Here is a 14,870-nt window from a genome sequence, read left to right on the forward strand (position 1 = left end):
ATACTGAAATGAAATCCTGTATTCCTCCAGAAAAAGATAACCTATAATTTGAGGGATAAATATCATTTTTTTTTGTAAAAGTATGGAGCCCATATTTAAAAACTTTATAGAAAAATATTGACCTGGTCTGCTCTGGTGGATGTCTCGGTCTCCGCAGCTAAAAAGTTGATTATTGTCTTTCTTCTTTCTTTGTTGGTGGGTAGGGGAGGAGAGAGGGTGGTAGTTTGGAGGATGAGGGAGGTTGGGGGGATTTTATTCAATTATATTATGTTTGTATCAATATGTTATAATGAATGTCATATGATTTTAAAATTATAAATAAAATATTAAAAAAGGGAAAGATTATGTCCTAATATTATGAATAAAACTGCATGAAATTTAAAGGTGTTTAATCCCTTGTGAAAGGTAATTGATCTGATATGACGAGGTTTTTTAAATCTCAAACACTGCTTCATCTAAGTTTCCAGCATATACTGTTTTAAAGTATTTTGATAATTTTATTGTAAGCAGTGATTTCCCTTAGAATTTCTTTTTATTAATTTAATAGTGGTGTAGTATTACAGGTTTATCAAATTGGAGACTAACTAATTTGTTTTTCTTCTCTGATCAACCTTGTTGGAAAAGATTCAGCTTTTGCTACAGTATTTGAAAGAAGACCCTCGAAAAGCTGTAAAGAGGCTTTCAATTCAAGACCTAAAATTGTTAGCTAATAAAACGCCACACATGTGGAGCAGAGATAACATTCAGGTAACTTTAATTTTTAGGAAAATGTTGAACTGAATTAATTTAGCATGGTGCTTTCATGAGTGCATGAACAATTTGTTAACTGTCCTAAGCATACCTGAGCCCACCTCCTGGCCAATTGGTCTTTTTATTTATGGTTTTGAAATGATGTTACATTTAGTGTGAGTTTTTGTAAGTTGCTGTAAACTTCATTTTGGTATCTGTGTTCTCTTGAACATTTTCAGTCTATGTACAGCAAGATAAGTGTTGGTATGAAACAGTGCTATTGAGAACCAGCTTTGGAGACTCATATCAGTGTGGCATGGAAATAATGGATTATGATTTCTCATTTCCCTCCTGGATGTATCTTAAATATGCTACTTGTGTAATCTCTATTGATTTAAAGCTTATTTTAAGCCATTTTATATTGACCAATTTGACTTCTTGGTGTGACATTAACTCCCTAAAATGTATTTTGCTTCCATGTGGTCAGATTAATGATGCGTCACACAAAGGATGTTCACCACTTACCAACTACCCTACTCATCCCCCTCAACAGGCACTTCTTGTCCTATCTGTCGGAGTGTCTCTGGTTCTCACATTGTCCTCATCCATCACCTCAAAAGCCACAAAATAGAGTTCTTCTTTCAACCTAAAGGACTACTAAAGAAGAAAATGTGCCATTGCAGACTTTTTACAACACAGTTAATGTCGCAGTTAGTACAACATTGATACAGTACCAGTAACTGGGGTTGGAATCCGGCACTGTCTGTAAGGAGTTTGTACATACTCCCCATGTCTGCAAGGGTTTCCTCCAAGCACTCCGATTTCCTCCCACTATTCAAAATGTACCGGGACTGTAGGTCAATTGGTTTAATTGTGCAACATGGGCTCATGGGCTGAAAGAGTTTGATACCGTACTGTTTGTATGTCATGTTTATGTCTCTTACACAATTGGGCTTTCTCCATGACCTTGCACTTTATAATAATTTTTTTTAGAAGCAATTGTTTAAATTTTCTTCCACCGTCATTTCAAATCATGAACTCAAGGTCATAACCTGCTGTAAAATTAGCTTTTTTTTCTCTCAATTTCATTCTGGATCTTTTGCTGTTTTCATTTCTAAATCTATGCCTTCTGGTTATTTTATTAATCATTATTATTATTTTCCCAATAAGAAGAGTTTCTTTCTACCTTTCTTTATTGAAAGCACTAATTATTTTGAAAAAACACTTAAATCTTCCTTTTCGTACAGATCCCTATTCTATTCTATTGAGAGGATTTCCTGCTCTTCCACTATATCAACATTACTTAAATTTCATTTCTGTAATACAATTTTAATAGTTCTTCCATCTTTTCCAGCATTTCTAAAGATAAGGATGAGGAGCTCAAAATTACACAGTGTTAATTCCTAGTAGTTCTATTATAATTCAACCGAGTTTTCTTTCTTTCATGCTTTATCCCTCGAAAATCAAAGTCGTGTTTATTTTTTCATTATAGCTTTATTAAATTTAACTGCCCTCTTTGAAGATTTATACAGTACCTCTCATGACCTCATTTTTTGGCACCCTCTGTAACCACAAAGGCTGCAGCAATTGAACAAAAGCCCTTTCTCTTTCATTGAACAATAAAAAGTATGCTTTAAGGAAAGAAAACCATATTCTTTCCATCCAAGAATGCTTTACTCTTTTCATTCTCGTACTTTCCAATCCTTGTCTATATCATTAAATATCCTCTTTGTTGATTCACCCTATTTCTACAATCTTAAAAATAGTCCCTGATGGAGCTGATGAACGAGATGTTCGTGCTCATGGGTGATCATACGAACTTCCCACTCTTTGAGTGCCTTTTCCTCGACCATGTGCCCGGGGATATCTGGCCGCTGCTGGTCCAGGAGAGCTTCACTGACCTGAGAAAGGTCGCCCAGAAGGCTATGGCTCGCACGATTCCCGGAGGGCTCAGCGGTCCAGCAGGTCACGAGGCACGGGCACGAGCATGCCAAGCCCACCCCAAGTGCTGCGGTAGAGCATCCAGCCCCTGTAGGGGCCCCCAAGAGTATAACCAAGGCCACAGCATTTGCCCCAGGCCTCTGCTTCTACCACCAGCACTGGGGAGCCAAGGCTCTGAAGTAGCCAGGGAAACGACCAGGCCGGCCGCTGTTAATGGCTGCGGCGGCTGGACAAGGACACAGCCTCCTCTATCCGTGGGACTCGGTCAGCGGCCAGTAGTTCCTCATTGACACTGGAGCCCAGATCAGCATTATCCCGGTCACGGCCGTCAAGTCCAAGAACTGACCTCATGGACCTCCCCTCCGTGTGGCCAACTCAACAGAAATCCGGATGAATGGAGACAAGACAGTCCACTTCCAAATCAGCCAATGAAATTTCGCATGAAGGTTCACCATCTCGTCCCTCCCGACTGCATCCTGGGTGCAGACTTCCTCCTTGCACACATGCTTCTGGTGGACATTCGAGGTAGGTGCCTGGTGGACGCTCGTACTTCCAGGCTGTTCGCCTCGACACCTCTCGCTTGGAGCAACCACAGATGGCCATGATCAACATGCCCAGAGATGAGTTCCAGTGAATCCTGGATGAGTTCTCGACACTCCTCAAGCCACAGTTCTCCGCTGCCTCGCCGCGCCACAGGGTGTTCCACCACAACCCCACCCAGGGCCAACCGGTTCACGCCAAGGCACGCCGGCTCCCGCCTAACAAGCTCCAGGTGGCGAAGGAGGAGTTTTCGCACCTGTTGGAACTGGGGATCATTTTGCAGTCTGACAGCCCGTGGGCCTCGCCGCTCCACCTGGTCCCGAAAGCCTTTGGTGGCTGGCGTCCCTGCGGAGACTATCAAGGCAACAAGGCAACAGTTCCTTACCATTACCCCATCCCTCACATCCAAGACTTTACAGCCAACCTGCACGGTGCGAGGGTTTTCTCCAAGGTTGACCTGGTGCACGGATCACCAGATCCCGGTGCACCCTGAGGACATGACCAAGATGGCCATCATCACCCCATTTGGCTTGTTAGAATTGCTGTTCGGGCTGAAGAATGCCGCTCAGACCTTCCAGCGCCTCATGGACTCTGTGGTCAGGGACTTGGATTTCGTCTTTATTTATTTGGACAACATCCTCGTTGCCAGCAAGGACCAGGCGCAACAAAAGGCCCACCTATGCGCCCTTTTCTCCCAGCTGGCCGATTTCGGCCTTGCCATCAACCCAGCCAAGTGCCAGTTTGGGAAAGAGTCCATGCAGTTCCTGGGCCATACCATCACAACCGAAGGAGCCATGCCCGCCGCCGCGAAGGTAACTGCTATCAGGGAGTTCCCACGCCCGGACAGCCTCAAGGGGCTGCAGGAGTTCACGTGTATGGTCAACTTTTACAACTGCTTCATCCCGGGAGCTGTGCGCATCATGCAACCGCAATTTGCCCTCATCGCAGCCAAGCACCAAATGCTCGCTTGGAACGCAGAAGCCTGCACCACATTTGAGGCCACTAAGGACACCCTCGCGAAGGCCACCATGCTCACCCACCTGCACACCGACCTGCATATGGCACTCTCTGTGCCATCCTGGAGCAGCAGTTGAATGGACATTTGAAGCCGCTGGCATTCTTCAGCCGTTTGCTCCGCCCGCCGGAAAGCTAGTATAGTGCCTTCAACTGCAAGTTACTGTGCATGTACCTGGCGGTGCGGCATTTCCACAATTTTTTGGAAGGGAGGACTTTTGCCATCTTTACCGACCACAAGCCCCTCACCCAGGCGCTCGCGATAGCAAAGGATCCCTTGTCGGCCCGCTAGCAGCGTCACCTCTCTTTCGCATTGGAGTTTACTACCGACATTTGGCACAAGGCGGGGAAGGACAATGTGGTTGCCGATGCACTCTCTCGACTGGCCATCTGCGCGCTGATGCCCGCCCTCGACATCGACCGGGACCAAAAGTCTGATGAGGAGTTGAGGTCTATCAAAACCGCCATCACGGGCCTGTGGTTCCGAGACCTCCTGACTCTGAGCGGCGAAGGCTCCATCCTGTGCAAAGTCTCCATGTGCACCCCACGACCAGTGGTTTTCCAGCAGTGGCGCAGGCACATCTTCCATCACATCCACAACCTTTCACATCTGTCCATCAGGTCCATGGTCTGGATGGTGGCAGAATGGTTCATATGGCATGGGCTGCAGAAGCAGATCGCGGGCTAGGCCAGAACATTCACCCATTGCCAGACGTCCAAGGTGCACAGGCACACCAGGGTGCCCGTACTGGAGTTCGAGCACGTCCGGGAACGGTTCAGCCACATTCACATGGACATCGTTGGGCCTTTACCCATTTCCCGGGGCAATTGTTACCTCTTTACGATGGTGGACCGCACCACTCGCTGGCCTGAGGTGATCCCGATGCCAGACGCCTCCACTGACTCCTTCTCCCGAGCACTATTGCATGGTTGGGTCACCCTGTTCGGCGTCCCGGGTCACTTCACCAGCGATTGGGGCGCGCAGTTCACATCTGCATTCTGGGCACAGCTCGCCAACAGGTTGAGGATCCAGCTAGACCGCACCACGTCCTACCTCCCGTAGGCCAATGGACTGGTCGAACGTCTGCACCGCCACCCCATGGCCTGCCTCACTGGTATGAGCTAGTCTACGGTGCGTCGCTGGCACTACCTGGTGAGTTCATCAACACACCTCACAATCCCCAGCAGTTGCCGCATGAACTACTTCCTCAACTCAGGGCACGCTTGGACTTGTTCGAACCCCCACCTCTGCCCAGGCATGACACCCGCCCGTCTGAAGTTCCCGGCAAACTGCTTTCCACGGAGTACGTTTTCGTTTGGCAGGGCCCGACCGCGGCACCTCTGCAGCGACCGTATGAGGGGCCGTACAGGGTTGTACAGCGTTCCAGCTCCTCGTTCACTCTGGACATTGGCGGCAGGCGGGAGCCGTTTACCATGGACAAGCTGAAGCCAGTGCACCTCGATCCCACTGAGCCTGTGGTTGTAGCCCAGTCCAAGAAGCGAGGCCGCCTGGTGAAAAAAGACATTGGCGCTGGTTGCAGGCGAACCAGCCTCGCTTGTAAGCCACTCGGCGGGGCAGCCGGCCAAAATGGTGCCGTCGGGGGTGTTCCCTTCCTCCCAGCACGGGGCTCAGAAGCCTGCACTGGGGGACCACGTGACGCCCAGGTGATGTCAGCGGCCTCCAGCACGGTTCTCAGCCAGGTCCGGGCTGGGAGTACAAGTACAGCCCAGCAGCCTGCAATAAACTAGTCTGCTCATTGAACTCAACCCGTCTGGTTGTGTGTGTTCGTTCAGGAGCAGGTGTAGATGCCCTACAGTACCTTTTTCAATAATACAGTAAAATCCCCATTATCTGGCATTTTCAGGGATTACAGGTGCCAGAAATGCATATTTTCTAGTTGACCGATACTCATTTTTACCATGCCTAAAACTAATATAACTGGATTAAGAATACACTGTTTAAAAGACAAAAGAGTACAAAATGTAAAGTGTTATAAAGTTCACTTTAATCAAGTAATTCCTGTAACTTACAAAATTTTATTGAAAAACCCAGTTGCTGGTGCTGTAACAGCGTTGCTAACTGTGCAGTTGTCATAATTAACCCCACTCCCCCAAGTTTACAGATAAAGCCTTACTAAGATAATTCTAATTAAGATATAGACTCTTACTAGGTAGAGATAGGGAGACAATTTGGGAGTGTTGCCTCATTGGCGAGCAGCATTGACTGGCTCTTCATCCTGGTGTCCCAATCAGACCCTCAGTGCAATCCAACTCACTTCCACGCAAGTGTGCTGGTCAGATGCACGGTGCTCCTTCCCCGTGCTGACAACTTGACTCACCACCATGCCAGCGTTTCGCTCAAGCCTTTGGCGCAACCCGATTCATCTCCACACCAGTGTCCTTTAAATTTGAACCCCGGTCCTGGCGCTGTAACAGCTTTGTGATAACCGCTATGCAAACACTGCCAGTGTCATAATGAGCACATCCCCCCCACCAAGTTTTCAGAGAGAGATTTGTTGTTCTTTGGACACCCACAACTGATTCCTTCCTATCGGCCATGTCAGTGTCTTGCCATAGAAACTTGCACCATCAGTTTTCCAGTTGATAACCTCTTTCTTTCAGGTCACCACAGAGTTCCTTTTCTGTTTCCTTTATTTCAAGTGAAACATTATACAGCCAGCCATCTCTTCTTATATGGACCACGAGGAATTTTGAACAGGTTGAACTAAGAACTCACAACCTATGTTCAAAATGGGTTTTTCCACAAGCTTGCCAGCTTGTCATGTTCCAGTCCCAGCTGCTACTGCTGAACTGTAGAACTGAATTCTCTCTCTCTCTCTCTCTTTCCCTCTCTCTCTCTCCCTCTCTCTCTCTCTCTTTTTCTCTCTCTCTCTCTCTCTCTCTCTCTCTCTCTCTCACAGAGAAAACCACATGACCCTCTTAGAACAGCAAATTGCAATCAGACTGCAGCATTGGACCCAATCTTCTGAGTTCATTCATCTGCTGCTTTCCAAAAAAATAATCCATTACTCCACAGCACTTGTGAAGACCTTATAGGCATTCTTCAAAGTTTTTGCAAAGGCACCTGTCTGGCTTGAGCAGGGCTCTGGCATTTTAAATGAGATCTATTTTGAAGTGTTTGTATTTGTGCGTGACCTAACTAAAAAAACCTGCTACAATTTATCTCCTTTAAAACATATCTATATTCAATATAAAATATAACATAATCTGTCACAGTAGATAAAAAGTGGTCAATGGTTATGGTTTAAAGGATTTAAAGTTTCCTGTGCAATGCCCTTTCTATGACCTGGAAAAAGCCCGAGTGATCTTTTTCTGTCATCTTGATTCTATATGTAATCTCACTACTTGAAGGCAAAGGAAACTTTGGGAGCTGATGCTACATCTGGTCTTGCCTCTTTAAAAAGATTATCTGTTTAGCTCTCATTATGATATCTAGTTGTGTTAAAAGCTTGTGTTCCTGAGAACATAATTATAACATGTTTTTCTTTTCCCTATTAAGTCACTGTGTGAATGTGCCCTTCAGAGCCCATATGACAGTTTGAAATTGGGCACACTTTCAGTTTTGTCCACGTTATCTGGAACAATAGCAATGAAGCAATACTTCTATAATTCACAAGGTAAATTAATTTTTCATTAATTTAACCAACTGTGTGATGTTGTTTATCTATGTATAAGAATGCTGTAAAGTCTGAAACAAAGAATGGGCTTCATGTGTCATTGTAAATCTATTTATGGACCACCTGTTAGAAACTATCAGTCACAGCACTTTACACTGGCAAGTGCAGGAAAACAAACTTGCACATGACAGAAACTATACTGTTAAATACAGAAAACAAGTACAGGTAAGATTTGTGATGGAAGGTTTCTCGATGTTCTCCTTTATGCTAATGGGGCTCTTAATCAGTAGCTTTAAAACAAAGTCTCGTATTCCTGTGAAAATATCTTATTATAGTATCAGAAAGTAAGTTTTGATCCTCGGGTAATTTGATTATTGAATGAATTGCTGGATGCAGGATCTCATGTGAGAAGTGTATCCAACTGAAGCTCCTTACAAACCATGTTAGGGAATTGGATGTGGATGAACTCTGGATCATTTGGCAGGCTGAAGGGGTGATAGCGGAGTTACAGGGACACAATCATGCCTAGGAGGTAGGTAGCTGGGTGACAGTCAGGAGAGGAAAAGGGAACAGGCAGACATTGCAGGGTATTTCTGTGGCTGTTCTCCTCAAGAACATGTGTACCATTTTGGATACTGTTGAGAAGGACAACTTACCACAGACAAGCCATGGCAGTCAAGTCTCTGGCACAGAGTCTGGCCTTGTGGCTAAGAGAGGGAGGGAAGAGAAGAGGTGAGCTGTAGTGATAGGGGATTTGAAGGCGAGAGCAACAGATAAGAGGTTGTTTGGAAGAGATCAAGAATCCCAGATGGTATGTTACCTCCTAGGTGCCAAAGTCCAGGATATCTCAGATCAAGTGCATGGCATTCTCAAGAGGGAGAGTGTGCATCCAGGTGTTGTGGTCCATGTAAGGACCAATGACATGATTAGGAAGCATAATGAGGTCCTGCAAAGAGTCTAGTGAGTTAGATGTGAAGTTGAAGGACAGGACATCCAGGGTTGTTATCTCAGGATTTGCTACCCATGCCTCATAATTGTAAAGTTGAAAACAGGAGGATAATCAGCTTGACACGTGACTAAAGAGACGGTGCAGGAGGGATTCCAATTTCTGGATCATTGGGCTCTCTTCCACAGAAACTGGGACCTGCACCATCAGGATGAAATGGATGGGGACTAATATCCTTGAGGGAAGGTTTGCCAGTGATGTTCTGGGGGTTTGAACTAGATTTGCAGGAGGATGTGAACCAGAGTGGTAGAGAAGATGCTGGTGTGGAGGAAGAAAAAAACGTTAAGACTATATAAAGACGGAAATCAAAGGGTTGTGCATAGTGGAAATAATATTCTCGAGAGCACCTATTTCAATGCAAGGAGTGTTGTACGAAAGGCAGACGAGCATAGAGCATGGATTAGCACATGGACTTTGTGGCCATCAGTGAAACTTAGTTGCAAGAAGGGCAGGAGTGGCAGCTCAATGTTCCGGGGTTCTGTTGTTCTTATAGAGTGGGAAAGATTAACGGAGTAGAAGTTTCATTGCTTGTCAGGGAAAATATAGCTGCTCTCAGACAGTCGTGAGAGCTTGTCTACTGAGGCTATATGGGTGATAGTAAGTGATTGTAACGTTCCACATATTGACTGGAACATACACAATAAATGGTTGAGAGCTGAGGAGTGCGGCAGAACAGAGGGATTTGGGAATAAAGATACATCATTCCTGAAAGTGGAATCACAGCTAGAAGAGGTCATAAATAAAGCTTTGGGCACATTGCCTTCATCAATCAAAGTGTTGAGCATAGGAGTTGGGATGTTATGATAAAGCTTTGTAAGATATTGGTGAGACCAAATTTGGAGTATAGTATGGAGTTTTGGTCACCCAAATACAGGAAGGCTATCAATAAAATTGCTAGAGTGCAGAAAAGATTTACTTGGATGTTGCTGGGATGTGAGGAACTGAGGGAAAGGTTAAACTGGTCAGGACTTTATCCACTGGAGCATAGAAAAATGAGGGGAAATTTGACAAGATTATGATGGGTATAGATGGAGTAGGCACTTTCCACTAAATTAGGTAAGATACAAACCAAAGGACATGGGTTCAGGTTGAAAGGAGAAAAAAATAGGGGGAACATGAGGGGGAATCTTCATGCATAGCCTCCTGCTCCACTCACTTTACACCTATGACTGAATGGCTCAGTCCAACAGTAGCACCATCTACAAATTTGCTGACGATGCCTTGGTAGTGGGTTGTATAAAGGAAGATGATGAATCAGCATACAGGATGGAAATTGAAAACTTGGCTGAATGGTGCACCAATAACAACCTTGCCCACAATGTCACCAAAACTAAGGAGCTAATTGTTGACTTCAAGAAAAGAAAGCCAGAGGTATGCAATCCAGTGATCATTGGGGGAGGTGGAGAGGGTGAGCACATTTAAGTTCTTGGGAGTCACTATCTCGGTAGATCTTACCTGGACCCAACACACCAATAGCATTGTGAAGAAAGCATATCAACACCTCTACTTCCTCAGGAGTTTGCTGAGGTTTGGTATGACACCAGAAACCCTGGAAAGTGTGCTGACTGGCTGCATCACAGTCTGATGTGGGAACACCAATACCTCTGAGCGTAAAACCCTGAAAAAAGGTAGTGGTCACAGCCCAGGACATCACAGGCAAAACCCGCCCCACGATTGAGTACATCTACAGAGAAAACTGCCGTCGGTGAGCAGCAGCAATCATCACCCAGCACGTGCTCTGTTCTCACTGCTACCATCAAGAAAGAGGTACAGGTGCCACAAGACTCGCACCACCAGGATCAGGAACAGCTGCTACCCCTCCACCATTAGAATCAATCAGAGACTCATTTAAGGACTCTTGTGCACTTTATTGATTTTATTTTTATTCTCTCAGTATTGCTCAGTGTGTTTGTGTACATTCATTATCTTTTACTACAATTTTTTGTTTGTTTACATATTTTACACTGTGTACCGTTTATTTTTTTGCACTACCAATTCTGCTGCGCCCACAGGAAAAAGGATCTCAGGGTTGTATGTGATGTCATGTACGTACTTTTACAATAAATCTGAAATCTGGTCTCCTTTCTTGAGGTAAAATATACTGACTTTGAAGGCAGTGCAGAGGAGATTCACTGGACTGATTCCAGAGTTAAGGGGGTTAGCCTATGAGAGATTGAATTGTCTGGGACTGTGCTCACTGGAATTCAGTAAAATGAAAGGGATCTTATAGAAATGTATAAATTATGAAAGAAAAAGTAAGATAGAGATAGGTAAGTTTTTTCCATTAGTAGATGAGATGAGAACCAGGGGACATCGCCTCAAAATTCAGGAATAGTGGATTTAGGATGGATATAAGAAGGAACTGCTTTTTCCAGAGAGTGGTGAATCCATTAATTTGCTGTCCATGGAAGCAGTGGAGGCTACCTCAGTAAACATATTTAAGACAATATTGGATAGATTTTTGCATAGTAGGGAAATAAGGAAAATGAAGATCTGCCATGATCTTATTGAATGGCAGAGCAGGTTGATGGGTCAAATGGCCTGCTCCTATTTTTTATGTTCTTAAACACTAGTCTCAAATTTTATCCAGATTTCAGTTCAGCGGTACATTGATAAAAGAGAATCTAAGCTGGTCATTTACTTTGCAATGTAACCATACCACATTTGATTAAACTCAATTAATTTGTTTCTGGGATGCAAGTGACCTGCTTATTTTATAATATTTGATGTAAGCACATTATTTGACTGCTTAATTTGTATGTTGTGTATGTCAATATATATGCATGTAGGTGATGCTATTTGTATTTCTCCTTATTTAAAAGGAAATGCAACTGCTCCAGCACATTCTGATGACCTGATAAAGCTTGCACAAGAGTGCTGTTACCATAGCAACTGTGCTATTGCAGCCCATGGTGTTACTGTTCTAACAAGCATCGCATCCTGTTTGGAGAAAGGTAATCTAGAAAAGACAAATGTCAGCCTTTATTTTTCTTACAATTGACTGCAATGTTTTTGAAGGTTTTGTTCTGAATCTTGATGGAATTTTTTTTGTATTCATGGAATGTGAAAACAAAATCTGAACCTCTTATTCCTTATTGGAATTGAATAGGTTCTGGAATTTATCTTAAAATTGTTCAAAAAGCAATAATTGAATAACCATGATTTACAATGGATAGAAACCATTTGCACTGTGCCATTTATAACAACATTTTCACAGTTGAAAGTTGACAACCACTGAATCTAAATCTTGTCCAATGAGTGGGAAGGAGGAAGGAAATAATTTTTGAGTACTGCAAGCCAATTTAAACTGCGTAGGCTTTTGTATATTTTGTAATGAATATTCTGTTTATACTAACATTAGTTATTTTTCATAGATTGAAATATCACTATTACGGTGCTTTAACAATGGTCACAATTTTAACATTCTTTAATGGAGTTGAACAGCATGGAAAAGGACTCTTCAGCCCTTTATGTTCATGTTGATGATCGAGTGCTCGTCCATTTTCCAACATCAAGCCTCTTGCCTTTTAGTTGTTTGCATAGGTACCGTATATACTCATCGATACCATGTAATAGTCGATTTCCCCCCCCCCCCCTTAGGTGTTTTTGTTTTGCTTGTGTAAAAGTTGACACCCCTCCTATTTTTGGCCCCAACTTCCCCCACCCGCCCATCCAAGCTCCTGGACTCTAGTCCTTGCCCCACCCATCCAAACCCCCCCCCCCACCCCCGACTGCCTGCCCATCCAAACTCCCATCAGTGGATCATTGTCCCAGCCACCGCTATCCAACACCCCAGCTGTCCACCCATCTGAGCTCCCGATGCCCCAACTGCAGACTTACCACACAGTCCCAGCAATCCGAGTTTTTTACACTCCGGCCACTCATCATCTGAATTCCCGACTTCGGATCCTCACCCCGGCCACCCACCCATCCGAACTCCCGACTGGATCCTCATCCTGGTTGCCCGCCCATCCAAACCCACGACACCTCAGCTGCTCGCCCATCCAAGCACCCGTCTACAGATCCTTGCCCCGGCCGCCCAGCCATCCGAACTCCCAACGACCCAAACACTGACTTACCACCCAGTCCTGGCTACCCAAGCTCCCGATGCCTTGAACAACACAAGTACTTCACAAGGTCAAAAGTTTAACTCAAGTAAAAATAGACCCCCTCTTTTTTTGGCCTGAAAAAGTGGTCCAAAAATTAGACAATTACATGAGGGTTCTGTATGAGATCCCCTCTGAACCTTGCGTAACCTTTCCCCCTGGTTTAATACACCTCTACCTCGATGAAAGTTATTTTTTTTAGCTATTTTGTATACCTCATTCAGCTCTCTGGGCCTTCCCTGTTCCTGGAAACAAGTATACGCTATCCCTCTCGCATTGTAAATGAAATATCCCCAAGTCACATGCTGGTGAATTTTATCTGTTTTTTACTCTTGATAAACAGATAAAGAAAATTTAAGGGCTGATGTAGACCTAATAACCATATATGTGAATGTACTATTATGGAAGATATTTAAATTTCTAGCTCAATGAGTCACTGGCAATCAAGATGCTATAAATAAATGTGGACGAGTATAGTTTCAATAATATGAATGTGCTTTAATTGCCTTTTCCTAAACTTGTTTTAAAATATAGCATATTGTTGAAATGGAGGGGGAAAATAAGTAAATTCACTTCCATTGAATGCTTTTGCGTGTATTAAAAAAAATATAATTTTGAAATAATATTTAAAATTTGCCATTTCTTCCATTTCTATTCCATTTAGGAAAAAAAACATTTGTTTTGCAATTTATCATGTGCAGTGTTTCTTTGTACTTCCAATATTTTTTTCTGCTTTGTGATTCCATTATTTTACAGAATGCTTTTTAAAATGTTTTCAACTTTTGTCTGCCTATGAATTGGCTTATTAACACATTAAAGACTTGAACCTGTATCAGAAATGTAATTTTTTTTTAATTAAAGGAAGCCCTACATCTTTCTAAACAAATTTAACAAAGGATCTGGTTGAATAAGCCTAGAGATGGAAGCAGGTGCAAACAAGAAAAAAGGGTGATTTTCACATGAGATCAAATTAGATTCAGGTCAAATCTGAGTTCAAAAATCAAAGCGGAAAAAACTGGAGATGCTAGAAATCTAAAATAAAAGCAAAAGGTTGATGTTTCAAATCTGAAATCTTTCACCAGATTTGGGTTTGACTCTGGATCTTGGCATTGTGCTGGCTTTTTCTCAATAACGTTGCATTAGTCTCTTAATCCATTTTATGCAGGTTCTCCATGGATGATTACTCATGATCCATTAAGTGTTTTACTTTCATTGATGCTCTGAAATTTTTGACACGTTTCAAATTTCTTTGCTGTGGGGGGTGAGTGGTGAATCAGGTATACGTGGCATAATCAGCAAGTGAGCTGTAGTCTTTTTTTTTTGGACTTCTGTTTATAAAACAATAGTTTGGTAGAATGTGATTGCAGGGTGGTGCATTGAAATTCACAGAATATAGTAAATGTAGTGGTAGGTAATTATAAGACTTAAATTCTAACTAGTAAGGTGGAAGTCGACCTTGATGGATACTTCTAGTTTTGTAGAGATGACCTACCTAATATTTTAGAGACAGCAATATAGAAAAGTAAACATGATTCACACAAAATTAAGTTAAACGGCACACAATTAAATTAGAAGTGTAATTTTGGAAATGAGGGGGTTAACTTTGGAGAGATCAAGCAACCTGGAACTATGCTCACTTGAGTTTAGAAGGGGAAATCTTATAGAAACATAAAATTATGAAATGAATAGATAAGATAGAATCAGGGAAGTTGTTTCCACTGTTAAAGTGACACAACAACTCGGGGAAAATAGCCTCAAGATTTAGAGGAGTAGATTTAAGACAGATGAGAATTTCTGTCTCCCAGAGAAACAAGAATTATTTGCTTAATGACCAGTGGAAGCTGCCTCATGTATTTAAGACAGATTTTTGAATAGTGGGAAATAAAGGGCTGTTGG

General features: G+C 43.3%; 1 protein-coding gene across 1 annotated transcript in view; it reads left to right on the top strand.

Moving 5' to 3' along the window:
* The window catches only part of ints7 (integrator complex subunit 7), an 82,445-nt gene that overhangs the window by 22,078 nt on the left and 45,497 nt on the right, over positions 1 to 14,870 (top strand). Inside the window, exons 7-9 of the mRNA XM_069931347.1 lie at positions 625 to 747; positions 7,745 to 7,862; positions 11,691 to 11,822. Coding sequence (XP_069787448.1) covers positions 625 to 747; positions 7,745 to 7,862; positions 11,691 to 11,822 — 373 coding nt within the window. The remainder of the gene's footprint in view (positions 1 to 624; positions 748 to 7,744; positions 7,863 to 11,690; positions 11,823 to 14,870) is intronic.

Source organism: Narcine bancroftii, chromosome 4, assembly GCF_036971445.1.
Source record: "Narcine bancroftii isolate sNarBan1 chromosome 4, sNarBan1.hap1, whole genome shotgun sequence".
Lineage (NCBI taxonomy): Eukaryota > Metazoa > Chordata > Chondrichthyes > Torpediniformes > Narcinidae > Narcine > Narcine bancroftii.